Source organism: Vulpes lagopus, chromosome 5 (assembly GCF_018345385.1).
Source record: "Vulpes lagopus strain Blue_001 chromosome 5, ASM1834538v1, whole genome shotgun sequence".
Taxonomy (NCBI): Eukaryota; Metazoa; Chordata; class Mammalia; order Carnivora; family Canidae; genus Vulpes; species Vulpes lagopus.
In genome coordinates this window covers 45928234-45942564 of record NC_054828.1, presented here as the reverse complement: position 1 = coordinate 45942564, position 14331 = coordinate 45928234, and the positions used below count along the sequence as shown (strand labels likewise).

Sequence of the window (14331 nt, the reverse complement as noted above, 5' to 3'; positions counted from 1 at the left end):
GAGATTGAGCCCCACTTCGGGCTCCACACTGGGTGTGTTGTCTGCTTAAGAATATCTCCCTCTCCCTCTCCCTCTCCCTCTCCCTCCACCTCTCTTTCCCCCCCTCCAAACAAACAAATAGGCAGGGGCCGGATTTAGCCTGTGGGTCATACTTTGCCTACTGCTGCTCCACAACAATATGAATGATCTACAACTATATACAACAATGCTGAATTTCATAAGCATATGTACATTTGACTTGGGTCATAATCTCAGGGTCCTGGAATCAAGCCCTGTGTGGGGCTCCCTGTTGATACTCTCTCTCTTACTGTCTCTCAAATAAATAAGTAAACTCTTTTTTTTAAATCTCTCTACCCAGGAACTCTTTCAATCTAAATCTGCAGATCCAGAACACATTGAGAAGAGAACCAAAAATATATCTTCAATTAATATGGGTTTTTTTTAAGTTTTTATTTATTTATTTAAGAAATCCCTACACCCAGTGTGAGACTCGAACTTACAACCCTGAGATCAAGAGTTGCATGTTCTTCCAACCTAGCCAGCCAAACTTTTAGAACACCTCATACTGCTCATTTGGTTTCTCTCTTTTTTTTAAGTAGGCTCAATGCCCAAAGTGGGGCCTGAACTTACGAACCCAAGATCAAGAGTCTCATGGTCTACTGTCTAAGCCAGCCAGGCACCCCTCATACAGGTCATCTGAGCCCATTTAAATAAACTCCAGCTGGTAAACTCAATTGCTACTTTATCATGTGATGTCCCGTGACATAAAAAAAGTAACATCTTACCAAACAGTTGCTTGCCAGTCCTTCAGAGAAGCAGAAATATATCTCATGAATTATCATCTAAATTCTCAAAATTTTTCAATGAATTTTATAAAATTTAGTTACTCAAAAACTAGAGAACTATAGCAAAAGGAAATCTCTCTATAGAGCTTTAAATTTTCCAGAAAATGGTGTTTCTAAATTCAAAATATCAAACCAAGTATTTAGAACTTCTTTTTGGATAAGAAATTTCTTATTGTTGAGTAGCCAACTTTGTTTTCTGAATTAAAACTTTCAAAAGAACATTTTAAACAGTAGTTGCTTCCAGCAGTGTGTGTTAGGAAGCCAATATTCTATTGCCACCTAGTGTAGTAAAACAGAACTACTACTGCTTATAGTTAGGACAATAATGAAAAAAGACAAATGAATCCTGGACATTGGAATAAATCAATGTTTTCAGTGTCTTCTATTCATATCTCATAACCTACACATTTCAAGACCAGATATTTTTTCACATTATTTTTTTATACTCAGGTTAATTTCTTATTATTTAATATTTGCTGTCTGAAATGTTTAAGAGTTAAGCTCTAACACTGGTCAAAAAGATACTGCTTTTTATTTTTCATTGTAAAGAATGACCAATAATATACTAAAAAGTATGTTACAGAGCAAGATCTTTCTATGTTACATAATAAACGCAGAAACCCTACTGCATATACAAGAAAGCTCAAAATTAAAAAGCATTCTGAAAAAAATCAAAATAAATAAAACTTAAAAGTTTTCTGGCTTTTTCAAAAGAATGAGTTACTAGAATACACTCCAATAGGTAAATTTCAAACAGAAGCAGGAAATGCCATTCTTTGACAATAAAAAATTATTACCAACGGACAGTCAACTGAAGTCACTTTATAAACTTAATAGTAAATGTACTTTTAAGCTTCTGCTTTTATTATAAATACTTTCCACAAAATTTTCCAGGTTATTCAGAAACTAGGATCAAATTGTGCTTTTATTTTTTTTAAGATTTTATTTATTTATTTATTCATGAGAGACATAGAAAGGTAGAGACATAGGCAGCGAGAGAAGCAGGCTCCATGCAGGGAGCCCGAAGTGGGACTCAATCGCAGGACCCCAGGGACCTGAGCTGAAGGCAGACATTCAACCAGTGAGCCATCCAAGTGCCCAAACTGTGCTCTTAAAATAATACAAACAAATAATTAAAAAGCAAAAACACACACCACAGTTCCAAAACATTAAACTATTAGAATACTATAAAAGATTAAGTAGGGTATTCCTCTGCAAGAATTTAACGTCTACTTACATCATACCCAAAAAACATCTCAGTAACATAATGTTCATTAAAAGCCTCTGAAAAAAGCTTTCACAAGGGCTAAATACAAGTATACCAAATTCCTAATACTGAAAAATAGTACTCAAAAATCACTCAAGATCAATTTTTTAAAAGCCAAATGCAGGAAATTATGTACTATATGCCCCCTCGTCGTGTTTTTTTTTAAATAAATTTTAAACTTTATTTTATTTTAAAGAAAGAGAGAGGAAGAGAGCACAAGTGGGGGGTAGGTAGAGGGAGAAGCAGACTCCCCACACCAAGCAGGGAGTGCAGACAAGAGGCTCAATCCCGAGACCCTGAGATCATGATCTGAGCCAAAGGCACATATCTAACCGACTGAGCCACCCAGATGTCCCTCTTTGTGTTTAAAAAAAAGAGAGAGAGGGCAAGCCCCGGTGGCGCAGTGGTTTAGCACCACCTGCAGCCCAGGGCGTGATCCTGGAGACCCTGGATCGAGTCCCATTGTCAGGCTCTCTGTATGATGCCTGCTTCTCCCTCTGCCTGTGTCTCTGCCTCTCTCTCTCTCTCTGTCTCTATGAATAAATAAATAAAAAAGCTTAAAAAGAGAGAGAGAGAGAGAGAGAGATAGTTGGTGATGGGGTTCAGAACATGCTAACCCAAAATATAGCATCTTCGCATACAGCTTCTTGAAAACTAACGTAGTTGGAGAAAAGGCAGACTGATCTTTGGAGAAAAGGCAGTCACTCTGCTCTTCTCTCCCACCCCTTCTCCATGAAACAGGTCATAAAACCCAAAAGTGAGAGGTGCCCTCCCTACACCCAAAAGAAAAAAGCATCCTCGTCTCCAAAGACAGAGACACCAAGGAGAACCCTACAAACAGGCCTAGCTATGTTTTCCTCTGTTTACTACAATTAACTCTCCATCAAATTCAAAATAAAATATTCAGGTCTGTTTCTTTGGGTCTTCATTTCTTTATGAAAGCTCCCGTCTCATGCAAAACTTGTATGAAATGAATCTGTATGCTTTTCTCCTGTTAATCTGTCTTTGTCAGTTTAATTTTCAGACATGGGGATCCCTGGGTGGCGCAGCGGTTTGGCGCCTGCCTTTGGCCCAGGGCGCGATCCTGGAGACCCGGGATCGAATCCCACATCAGGTTCCCGGTGCATGGAGCCTGCTTCTCCCTCTGCCTGTGTCTCTGCCTCTCTCTCTCTCTCTGTATGACTATCATAAATAAATAATAAAAAAATAAATAAATAAATAATTTTCAGACATGGCCAGGAACCCTAGAGGATCAAGGAAAAACCTTTTCTTCCCTTACACTGACTAAACATAGCATATTGTCCATGTCAAAAGAAAATTCCTGGAAATTAAAAACATGACCAAATGAAAAATTCAATTACAATGCTAGAAGATATGGGGCACCTCGGTCCCCTGCATGGAGCCTGCTTCTCCCTCTACCTATGTTTCTGCTTCTCTCTCTGTGTCTCTCGTGAATAAATAAATAAAATCTTAAAAAATAAATTCTAGAACATAAAGTTGAGGAAACCTATGAAAAAGAAAAAAAAAACAAAGAAATGGAAAATAAAGAAAAAGAAAAGAAAAACTAAGGATTTAGTCTAGAAGGTCTAACATTTGAAATCAGAATGCTAGAAAGAGACTAGAGGGGAAAAAAATCATCAAAGCAGGAATATGACTTTTCGCAGAACTAAAGATCATAAGTCTCCAGATTCAAAGGGTCCACAGTGGCCCAAATATAATGAAATAAAAATTACACACCAAGGATACTCAAGAAAATAAAAGAAAATACTAAAAGTTCACAGAGAAAAAAGCCACATTCGATGAAACAATGCCTTCAAAACTGAGTCAATTTCACAACCTAGAGATACATTCTCAACCAAACTAGCAATTAAGTGTGAACTAGAATAAAGACACTTTTTCAAGACTTAAAAAGAAAAAAGTGACCTCTCCCATACCCTTTCTTAGTAGCTACTTGAAAACATGCTTCAGGCTCTGAGAAGAGACTCAGAGTAAGCAAAGACCAGTGAGAAGATAGCGCTACTCTAAGCGTACATCTTGGATGTTCAGGTGATGCTCTGACAGCCATTCTGGCCCTAAAGACCAAGTCAAGAAACATAAAAGAAGGTCCCAAAACAGTCAAATCCCCAACCAGGAAAAACATCATCGTGACTGTAATCAACCATATTCCTGAGGAACCCCTACGCAGGGTCTAGAGGGAGACAACTAAAGGCAGGCAAATTATTTTTGTGCTGTCTCTGTCCTTTCTTTGCAGTTCATTGTACCTAACAAGTAGGCCTCTCATTGCTTTTCTTTGTCATAGAGTGGGCTAGGAACCACTCTCAACTGCCTATAATCTGCGTAAGTTGGCACACTCTGGCTGCCTTTTCAAAAGGTAACCACAGGGATCCCTGGGTGGCGCAGCGGTTTGGCGCCTGCCTTTGGCCCAGGGCACAATCCTGGAGACCCGGGATCGAGTCCCATGTCGGGCTCCTAGTGCATGGAGTCTACTTCTCCCTCTGCCTATGTCTCTGCCTCTCTCTCTCTCTCTCTGTGACTATCATAAATAAATAAAAATTAAAAAAAAAAAAAAAGGTAACCACAGACTTAATATCTATATTCTTCAGGAACTATATATTCCTCAAAGGCAGGGACGATCGCCGTGATGTTTACTGCTGCATCCCAAGCACAGGGCATGGCATGTATTAAGATACCTAATAATATTTGTGGTATAAATAATACACAAAAACATTAATGCCGGTTATGTCAGCATGTGGTATTATGTGTTCTTACACATCTCACCTTTTTTTTTTAAGCTTTTATTTATTTATTCATGAGAGATACAGAGAGAGACAGAGACATAGGCAGAGAGAGGCAGAAAGAGAAGCAGGCTCCATGCAGGGAGCCCGACGTGGGACTTGATCCCGGGTCTCCAGGATCACGCCCTGGGCCGAAGGTAGGCGCCAAACCGCTGAGCACCCAAGCATCCCCACATCTCACATTTCTAAACCTTCTTTAATGAGGCTAAATAATGCTTATAATAAATAACACTCGATATTTGTAAAAGAAAAAAAATTAAATCCTGCATTTTTCAGATGAATACTGAATTACAAGACCATATTAACACAGGTCCTTTCTTTCTCATCAATCTAATTCTCAAACAAGTTACAAATTTTCACGGCTTTAAAAAGTGAAATAGAACCAGGTACTTAAAATAGAAATACTTTGGGGGCACCTGGGTGGCTCAGTCAGTTAAGCATCCGCCTCTTGATTTCAGTTCAGGTCAGGATCTCAGGGTTGGGAGATCAAGCCCTGTGTGGAGCTCCGTACTGAGCAGAGTCGACTTAGGATTCTCTCTCCCTTTCCTTCTGCCCCTCCCCCCTGCTCATGCAAAAGCACTTTTTCTTTCTCTCTTTCTAAAACAAATAAAATCTTTAAAATAGAAATATTTTTATAGTTTTTTACTATTATAAATTTTTTCTTAAATTTACTTATTTATTTTTAGTACTCTCTACACCCAACATGGGGCTCAAACTCATGACCCCAAGACCAGGAATCATCCTCTTCCAACTGAGCCAGCCAGGTAGCCCTCAGAGCTTTTATTTTTTTAAGTTAACCACTACAGTCAACATGGGGCTCAAACTTACAGAACTGGGATCAGGGCAGGCCGGGTGGCTCAGCAGTTTAGCGCCACCTTCAGCCCAGGGCGTGATCATGGAGACCTGGGATCAAGTCCCACGTCAGGCTCCCTGCATGGAGCCTGCTTCTCCCTCTGCCTGTGTCTCTGCCTCTCTCTCCTCTCTGTGTATTCTCATGAATAAATAAATAAAATCCTTTAAAAAAAACGAAAAACAAAAAACAAAACTGGGATCAAGTCACATGCTCTACCAACTGAACCAGCCAACAGGAACCCCTTATATCTTTTTAAGACGTATTTATTTGGGGGAGGAGGGCAGAGGAGAGGGAGACAATCTCAGGCAGACTTCCCACTGAGTGTGTAGCTCACCGGGTGCACAATCCCATGACCCTGAGATCAAGATGTGAGCTGAAACCAAGAGTCAGACACTGAACTGAATGAGTCACCCAGGTGCCCCTAAATCTTATTATATTATTGATAAGTTATTCTCTTATGTAAATTTAAACCAATTTTTGTGTTGACTGTTTTTACTTGACTTTCACGCTCACAACATTATATATTACCTTAAATTATGTTTTTTTTAATTTTTTTAAATTTATTTATGATAGTCACACACACACACACAGAGAGAGAGAGGCAGAGACAGGCAGAGGGAGAAGCAGGCTCCATGCACCGGGAGCCCGACATGGGATTCGATCCCGGGTCTCCAGGATCGCACCCTGGGCCAAAGGCAGGCGCCAAACTGCTGCGCCACCCAGGGACCCCTACCTTAAATTATGTTAACAAGCACATGAACTTCACGTACTCTGAATATGAAAAAAATCCAAATTCAAATTCTATGACTTATGAAGAACATACACTTAGTACCACAGAAACATTAAAGCTCATTTCTTATCTATATTTTAGGTTTTAAAGGCCACAAGATCTCTTGTCACAATCACTCAACTCTGTTATTGTAATAATAAAAACTGCTACAGGCAAAAAGTAAATGAATAAGCATCTGATCATGCTCCATTAAAACTTTATTTATAAAAATGGCAGCAGGGGGCACCTGGCTGGTTTGGTTGGTGGAGCATGTGACTCTTGACCTCCAGGTTGTGGTTTGAGCTCCACATTGGGCAGAGATTACTTAAAAATAAAAATCTTTTTTAGGGATCCCTAGGTGGCGCAGTGGTTTAGAGCCTGCCTTTGGCCCAGGGCGCGATCCTGGAGACCGGGGATCGAATCCCATGTCGGGCTCCCAGTGCGTGGAGCCTGCTTCTCCCTCTGCCTGTCTCTGCCTCTCTCTCTCTCTCTCTCTCTCTGTGACTATCATAAATAAATAAAAATAAAATAAAAATAAAAATAGGATCTAAACATATTCCTAAATTCAAATCATAAAGGAAAAGAGAAATGAGTAAATTAATTTTTGGCTGTAAATTTTGACTTCTGTAGTATAGGAATATATCAACAATAAACAAAATAAGATCCAACAGAATTTTCATTAAAAATTTTTGTTTTGGATGGAGCTAGAGTATAATGCTAAGCAAAATAAGTCAGAGAAAAACAAACACCATATGATTTCACTCACATATGAAATTTAAGAAACAAAACAGATGAGTGAAGAAAAAAACAGAAACAGACCCTTAACTATGGAGAACAAACTGATGGAGGGGTAAATAGGTAATAGGGATTAAGGAGTGCACTTGTTGTGATGGGCACTAGGTGATATGAGGAACTGTTTAATCACTATATTGCACATCTGAAACTAATATGCAACACTGCATGTTAACTATACTGGAATTAAAATAAAAACTTATGGGATGCCTGGGTGGCTCAGCGGCTGAACATCTGCCTTCAGCTAAGGGAGTGATCCCAAGGTCCAAGGATGGAGTCTGACATCGGGCTCCCTGTGGGGAGCCCGTTTCTCCCTCTGCCTGTGTCTCTGCCTCTCTCTGTGTGTCTCATGAATAAATAAATAAAATCTTTAAAAAATAAATAATAAATAAGTAAAATAAAAAATTAATTAAAAAATTTTAATATGAAATTTCAGTGAGGGAACACAAAATCACCACCAACAGAGGGCAGTAGTGAATACAGAATATAGGTATACAAAAGATGATCTAGCTCAAGTAAGATCTTTCTCTAGAATTCCAGTAAACTAGAACAAGGAGAGTCCCTTGCAAAGTTGATAGCTGAGGCAAGAAATAGAGAAGATGCAAATACTTACCTAGAAGAACCTAAAATTATAAATATAAATCAAAAAGATAGGTTAAAATGGCAGAATATTTATATACAATGTCATCTCTCTAACAAAACCCATCAGTCTCAATTTACTGGTTTCACTGCTTCTCAGGAGCTTCCAAAAATAGAGCAAAGGAATGGGCAACTTCATGTATCTACAAACAGATGAAAGGTATGCTTTTTGTGAGCAACAGGTAAAGCTAGAAAGGATCAATGTCTCAGCCAAGTAGGGTAGGAAAACCTCCAAGTGGGAAACAGGCTAGTAGAACAATCAGCACATTACAGCTGGCACACAATGTGAAGGTTAGAGGGAAAGACTGCAGCTTGGGATATCTGAAACCCACAGTCTATGAATGAACACTGGCTGTTGGCAATAAGGAGCCTAACATATATATCCATTGCCTGTTCCCTGCCAGGAGTTACACATCTTTCCTCCTATCCCTATTGTCCCTCTTGCTCTCACTTTCTTCACAGAACTTCTCTACAGATGATTGGAAGTATGGCCACCAAATGAGATAGGGTACTACTCCACTTTTATCCTCGATTTGTTTCCCTTGCTCAGATTCCTGCATTTTTAAAATATTTTCCTCTCTGCTCTTCTAGCCTGCGTGTTGAATTTAAATAGCTGAGACCCTATAAAGACAAAAGAAAAAATGTTTGGACTTCTGCTGTATACATGTAAAAATGTATACTATGTTATACTTATTAGGATGGCTAGTATCCAAAAAAAAAAAAAAAAAATCAAGTGTTGGCAAGAGTGTGAAGAAATCAGAACTCTTACATACTGTTGGTGGAAACTAAGATGGAACAGCCGCTGTGGAAAACAATTTGGCAGTTCCTCAAAATATTAAAAATAGAATTACCATATGACCCAACAATTCCATCTCTGGATATATATCCCAAAGAACTGAAAGCAGGGTCTCAAAGAGATTAGCTGCACCCCTGTGTTCACAGCAGCATCATTCACAATAACTGGAATCAACCCAAGTGTCCAATGACATGAATGGATAAAGCAAGTGTCGTATATACATACAATGGATTATTCAGCCTTTAAAAGGAAATTCTGACATATGCAACATGAACCTTGGTGATATTATGCTAAGCAAAGGAAGTCAGCCACAAAAAAAGACAAATAGTGTTCACTTACATGAGATACATAGTCAAAATCATAGAAACAGTAGAATGGTGGTTGCCCGAGGCTTCCAAGTGGGGGTGAGGTCATTATGGGGAGTTATTAATAGGTATAGAATTTCAGTTTCACAAGATGAAAAGAGTTATGGATGATGGCAAGGGATGTACAACATTATAAATGTATTTAATACTGTACACTTTAAAATGGTTAAGATGAGGGGCGCCTGGATGGCTCAGTCAGTTAAGTGTCTGCCTTCAGCTCAAGTCATGATCCTGGGGTTCTGGGGATAGAGCCCTGTATCAGGCTTGCTGCTCAGTGGGGAACCTGCTTCTCCCTCTCCCTCTACAGCTCCCCATGACTCTGCTCTCTGTCAAATAATAAAGTCTTCAAAAAATAAATTTTAAAATAATAATAAAATGGTTAAGACAATAAATTTTTTTCTTTTTTTTAAAGATGTATTCATTTATTTTAGAAAGAGCATGTGTGAAGGGGGGACAGAGAGAGAGGGGGAGAGAGATACTCCCAAGCAGACTCCCCACTGAGCAGGGAGCCCACAATGGGGCTGGAGCCCAATGCGGGGCTCGATCCCACAACCCTGAGATCAAGACTCTAGCCGAAACCAAGAGATGGATGCTTAAGAGACTGTGTTACCCAAGCACCTCCAATGACAAATTTTACGTTAAGTATTTTGCCACAATTAAAAAAAAAAAAAAAAAAAAAGTATGCCCTGCTCAAGAGCAGGAATTATAGTAAGCAGAAATAAAATGTTGTGTTATTTTTTTCTTGGCTCCTCTGCCAATACGTATTAGGTACCACCATGCTATGGTCAAATTGGACTATTTACCATTTCCTGTGAACCTGTTCTACATTTTCCTGCCTCACTCCTGCTGTTTTCTTAACCTGGAATGCCTTATATGGCTGCCCCTCATTTTAGTCTAAAACATTCCACTTTCGGGATCCCTGGGTGGCGCAGCGGTTTGGCACCTGCCTTTGGCCCAGGGCGCGATCCCGGAGATCCGGGATCGAATCCCACGTCGGGCTTCCGGTGCATGGAGCCTGCTTCTCCCTCTGCCTATGTCTCTGCCTCTCTCTCTCTCTTTCTCTGTGACTATCATAAATGAATAAAAAAGAATCTTTAAAAAAAAATAAATAAATAAAAAATAAAACAAAACATTCCACTTTCTTCAAGAGCAGCAAAAATGGCATCTCCAAGAACCTGCCCAAAAGAGCTAACGTCTCTTTCTGTCTGCAGTAGCTTACTCAGACCTCTATTTCCAAATACTACAGCATCCTTGCACCATGACTGCTTGTGTGTGTGTGCTCTTTTACTGCAGGAGGACGTGCTCAGGGATCCCCAGGTGGCTCGGTGGTTTAGCATCTGCCTTCGGCCCAGGCCGTGGTCCTGGAGTCCCGGATCGAGTCCCGCATCGGGCTTCCTGCATGGAGCCTGCTTCTCCCTCTGCCTCTCTCTCTCTCTCTCATAGATAAATAAAATCTTAAAAAAAGAAGAAGGAGAAGGAGGAGGAGGAGGATAAGGAGAAGAAGAAGAAGAAAAGAGGACATGCTCAAAGCTTCCGTATAAAAATCTTGTTTGTGTTTTCTTAAAAATTAGAAAGATGTTCATATCTCAGTGTTGCTTAAAAGGTAAATGAAGATTGGAACTAGATGTCATCTAGAACCCATTGTTTCAGCCCTAAATCAAACAATCAAAGGCTTTTTCCCTTGGTACCTCAATGGGCTATATAGAAGCACAGGCAAATCTTCTGTTCTGTTCCCAACTTGGCTCACACCAAGTGAGCCATGCCAGCTTTTCAACCCAAAATTACTTAGAAAACTGAAGTATTCCATCCTCAGGCAGAGGACTGAAAGCAGAGAGAGCAATACTTGGATAGAGAGCAATACTTGGATATTATTCAGCAATATATTTAAAAGTAAGTAACAGAGTTTCCAAGCAATGTCTCCTTTGGGTAGCCTGCAATTTCTACCTCATAACCAAACAAAATCATCAAAATATTGTCCTGCAATTTCTACCTCATAACCAAACAAAATGGGGAGCAGTAGTCCCCATTGTATGGAGTTCCTAAGACACTGCCTACACACGTGCTGTTCTTACTTCTTGGCTGGCAGTCCCTCATCCTTATCCCCCTTGTAGGCTTAGCAAACACCTCAAAAACCGAGGTAAGACGGGGATGCCTGGGTGGCTCAGCGGTTTGGTGCCTGCCTTCTGCCCAGGGCGTGATCCTGGGGTCTTGGGATCGAGTCCCACGTCAGGAAGAAGTCAAATTCTCTAGGAAACTTTTTTTGACCACTTGGAGAAAATCATTTAGATTTGATAGAAACAGAAGGCATTCAGTAGTGTATATGGTATCAGTTAAAATTAGAATAGGGGCACCTGGGACACCTGGGTGGCCCAGGGGTTCAGCACTGCCTTCAGCCCAGGGCCTGATCCTGGAGACCTGAGATCCAGTCCCACATCAGGCTCCCTCTGCCAGTGTCTCTGCGCCTCTCTCTGTGTCTCTCATGAATAAATAAATAAAATCTTAAAAAAAAAAAAAAAACAGAATAGGGGCACCTGGCTGGCTTAGTCAGTAGAACATTTAATTTTTGATCTTGGGGTTGTGAGTTCAAGCCCCACCTTGGGTGTAGAGATTACGTAAAGATAAAATCTTTAAAATAAAATTACACAAAATGTCTAGGATCAGACCTGAGATAATACCTCTAATATTTCCACGAGACGGTCCATTTACTTTTCGTGAAATGATGGCTTTGCTTTTTTTTTTTTTTTTTTCTGGATTCAAATCCTGTAAAAGGAACTGCCTTTTTAAAGTCTTGCGGTTTTGAAGCAAATAGCATATGAAATTTCAACACTGCCTTTAATCAACCTGTGATTTTAGAAAACTAGACTTAGACTCCCTGAGCCTGTTTCCTATTCTTTAAAATGGGTGTCCACCTAGTACAGTTCCTAACACACAGGAAAGCCCATAAAAATTGAAAATCATTTCTTTAAAGATTGTAGTTATTTATTCAAGAGAGACACAGAGAGAGAGAGGGGGGCAGAGACACATGCAGAGGGAGAAGCAGGCTCCATGCAGGGGGCTCGACGCAGGACTCTGGGTCTCCAGGGTCTCCAGGGTCACGCTCTGGGCCGAAGACAGACGCTCAACTGCTGAGCCACCCAGGCGTCCCTGCTTCTTACTTTTTTACTGTGGCTTTCAGAAAAGTTTAAATTCTATGTTTAGCGGCTGAACACCTGCCTGCAAGCCCTGGGCGTGATCCTGGAGACCCGGGATCTAGTCCCACGTCGGGCTCCCTGCACGGAACCTGCTTCTCCCTCTGCCTCTGTGTGTGTGTCTCATGAATAAATAAATAAAACCTTTGAAAAAAAGTTGTACGTTTAGCTCTCGTTACACTTCTACGGGACAGGCTGACTCACACTGACTTGGGGCTGGTAGACGTGCCCTCCGGCCCGCGCCCCGCACCCTGGACAGGGCTTCCCTCGGGCCAGTCGCTCACTCTCACGCTCCCGTTTGCACAACCAGGGAACTCTACGACCTCATGGCTCTTTGGTTTTTAATTTTAAGCTGGAACGCACAGATTCGCCGAGGCAACTCGAAATTGCGGTCCACGCAAAGCGAGAAAAGGTGGCGGGAAAACACAAACACACACGCAGAGGCAGAGGCAGAGGCAGAGACAGTCCTCTCCGGTGCCTGTCGGCCAGCCCTGCCGCGGGGCTGCGAGCCGGCGCAGACAGCGGGCGGAGGCGCCCCGGCGAGCGCCCCGGGTCTGAGGGAGCGAGACGGACAGCCGCGGGGGCAGGTGTCGGGAGCAAAGCCTTTTCTGCTTCGGGGGCGACCAAGCCGAGGGCGGAGGGGAAGGGGTGGGGACTCTGCGGCCGCAGCGGCAAGGGAGGACCGGTACCTTAAGGATGCCCCTCATCTTCGCCAGAAAGGGGCGGAACTCCTCGAGGGACACCTCCGGATAGAGCTGGCTCCGCAGCAGCTCCTCCGTGATGCCCTGGTGTCCGTGGAAAGCTTCCTGGGCCAGGCCGCTCAGCAGCCCGCCCAGCGCCTTGGAGCCCTCGAGATCGGCCGCCATGCTGGCCGGCAGCCCCGCCCCCCACAGCCCAGCGCGGCCCCGCTACGGCAGCCGGGAGGGGCCCAAAGGCCTTGGGCGAAGGCGCGCGGGCGGACGCAGCTAAACCCACCCCTGTCTAGGTTGCACCGCGGAGCTAGGCATCCAGTTCCAGAAGAATCACTTTATTTATGCGGATTCCCTTCATCACGCCAGGGCCTACTGAAAGGAAAAAAAATCACTTGGCGGAGATCACTGGTGATGGGGAGCTAGCCTATGAAAGTGGCAATCTGACTTTCGGATGGCTGCATCTCCTTCGAGGCCTTGCCAACCCACTAACTGAATAGGGTCTATCACTCATATCTAATCTCTGCCGAATCATTACCTGCCCACCTTTTATCCCAGAAAATTTAACTATCCCCTGATAATATATAATGTGTTTGCTAGGATTGTTAGTTGCCTTTTTTATATTTATGTGTCATGTCTTTCTGGCTAGATTAATGGCTTTGATCCAATGCTCCTTTCTAGAACAAACATTTGGCTAACACTTTCTTTACAATCCTGAAATGAAATGCACAGATTATGTAACTTTCTACCCATATAGTTTTCAAAAAAAAATCAATATATTATTCACCCATGGAAAGAATTGAAGTACTAACTGATACATGCTACAGCATGGATGAATCTTTAAAACATACTAAGTGAAAGAAGACAGACACAAAAGGTGAGATGGTGTATGATCCTATGTGCATGAGGTCCAGAATAGACAAATCCATGGAGACAGAAAGATTTAATGGTTGTCAGGGACCTAGAGGAAGGGGGAATGGATCAGTGGGTACCAGAGTTCTTTCAGGGGTGATAAAAATGTTTTAGATAGTGGTTATGGTTACACAACTTTGTGAATATACTAAACCCACCAAATTATACACTTTAAAAGATGAAGTTCAGGGGGATCCCTGGGTGGCTCGGTGGTTTAGCCCTGCCTTCTGCCCAGGGCATAATCCTGGAGTCCCGGGATCGAGTTCCGCATCAGGCTCCTGCATGGAGCCTGCCTCTCCTCTCTCTCTCTCTCTCACGAATAAATAAAAAATAAAATAAAAGATGAATTTCAGGGATGCCTGGGTGGCTCAGTGTTTGAGCATCTGCCTTCAGCTCAGGACATGATCCCGGGGTCCTAGGG

The 14331-nt window shown here is 41.9% G+C and overlaps 1 protein-coding gene across 1 annotated transcript in view; it reads right to left on the bottom strand.

The window, feature by feature from the left end:
* COMMD1 (copper metabolism domain containing 1) overlaps window positions 1-13211 on the bottom strand; it is a 162087-nt gene extending 148876 nt beyond the window's left edge. The window contains exon 1 of the mRNA XM_041756331.1: window positions 12999-13211. Coding sequence (XP_041612265.1) covers window positions 12999-13175 — 177 coding nt within the window. The 5' untranslated portion in view covers window positions 13176-13211. The remainder of the gene's footprint in view (window positions 1-12998) is intronic.
* Between the last annotated feature and the right edge of the window lie 1120 nt (window positions 13212-14331).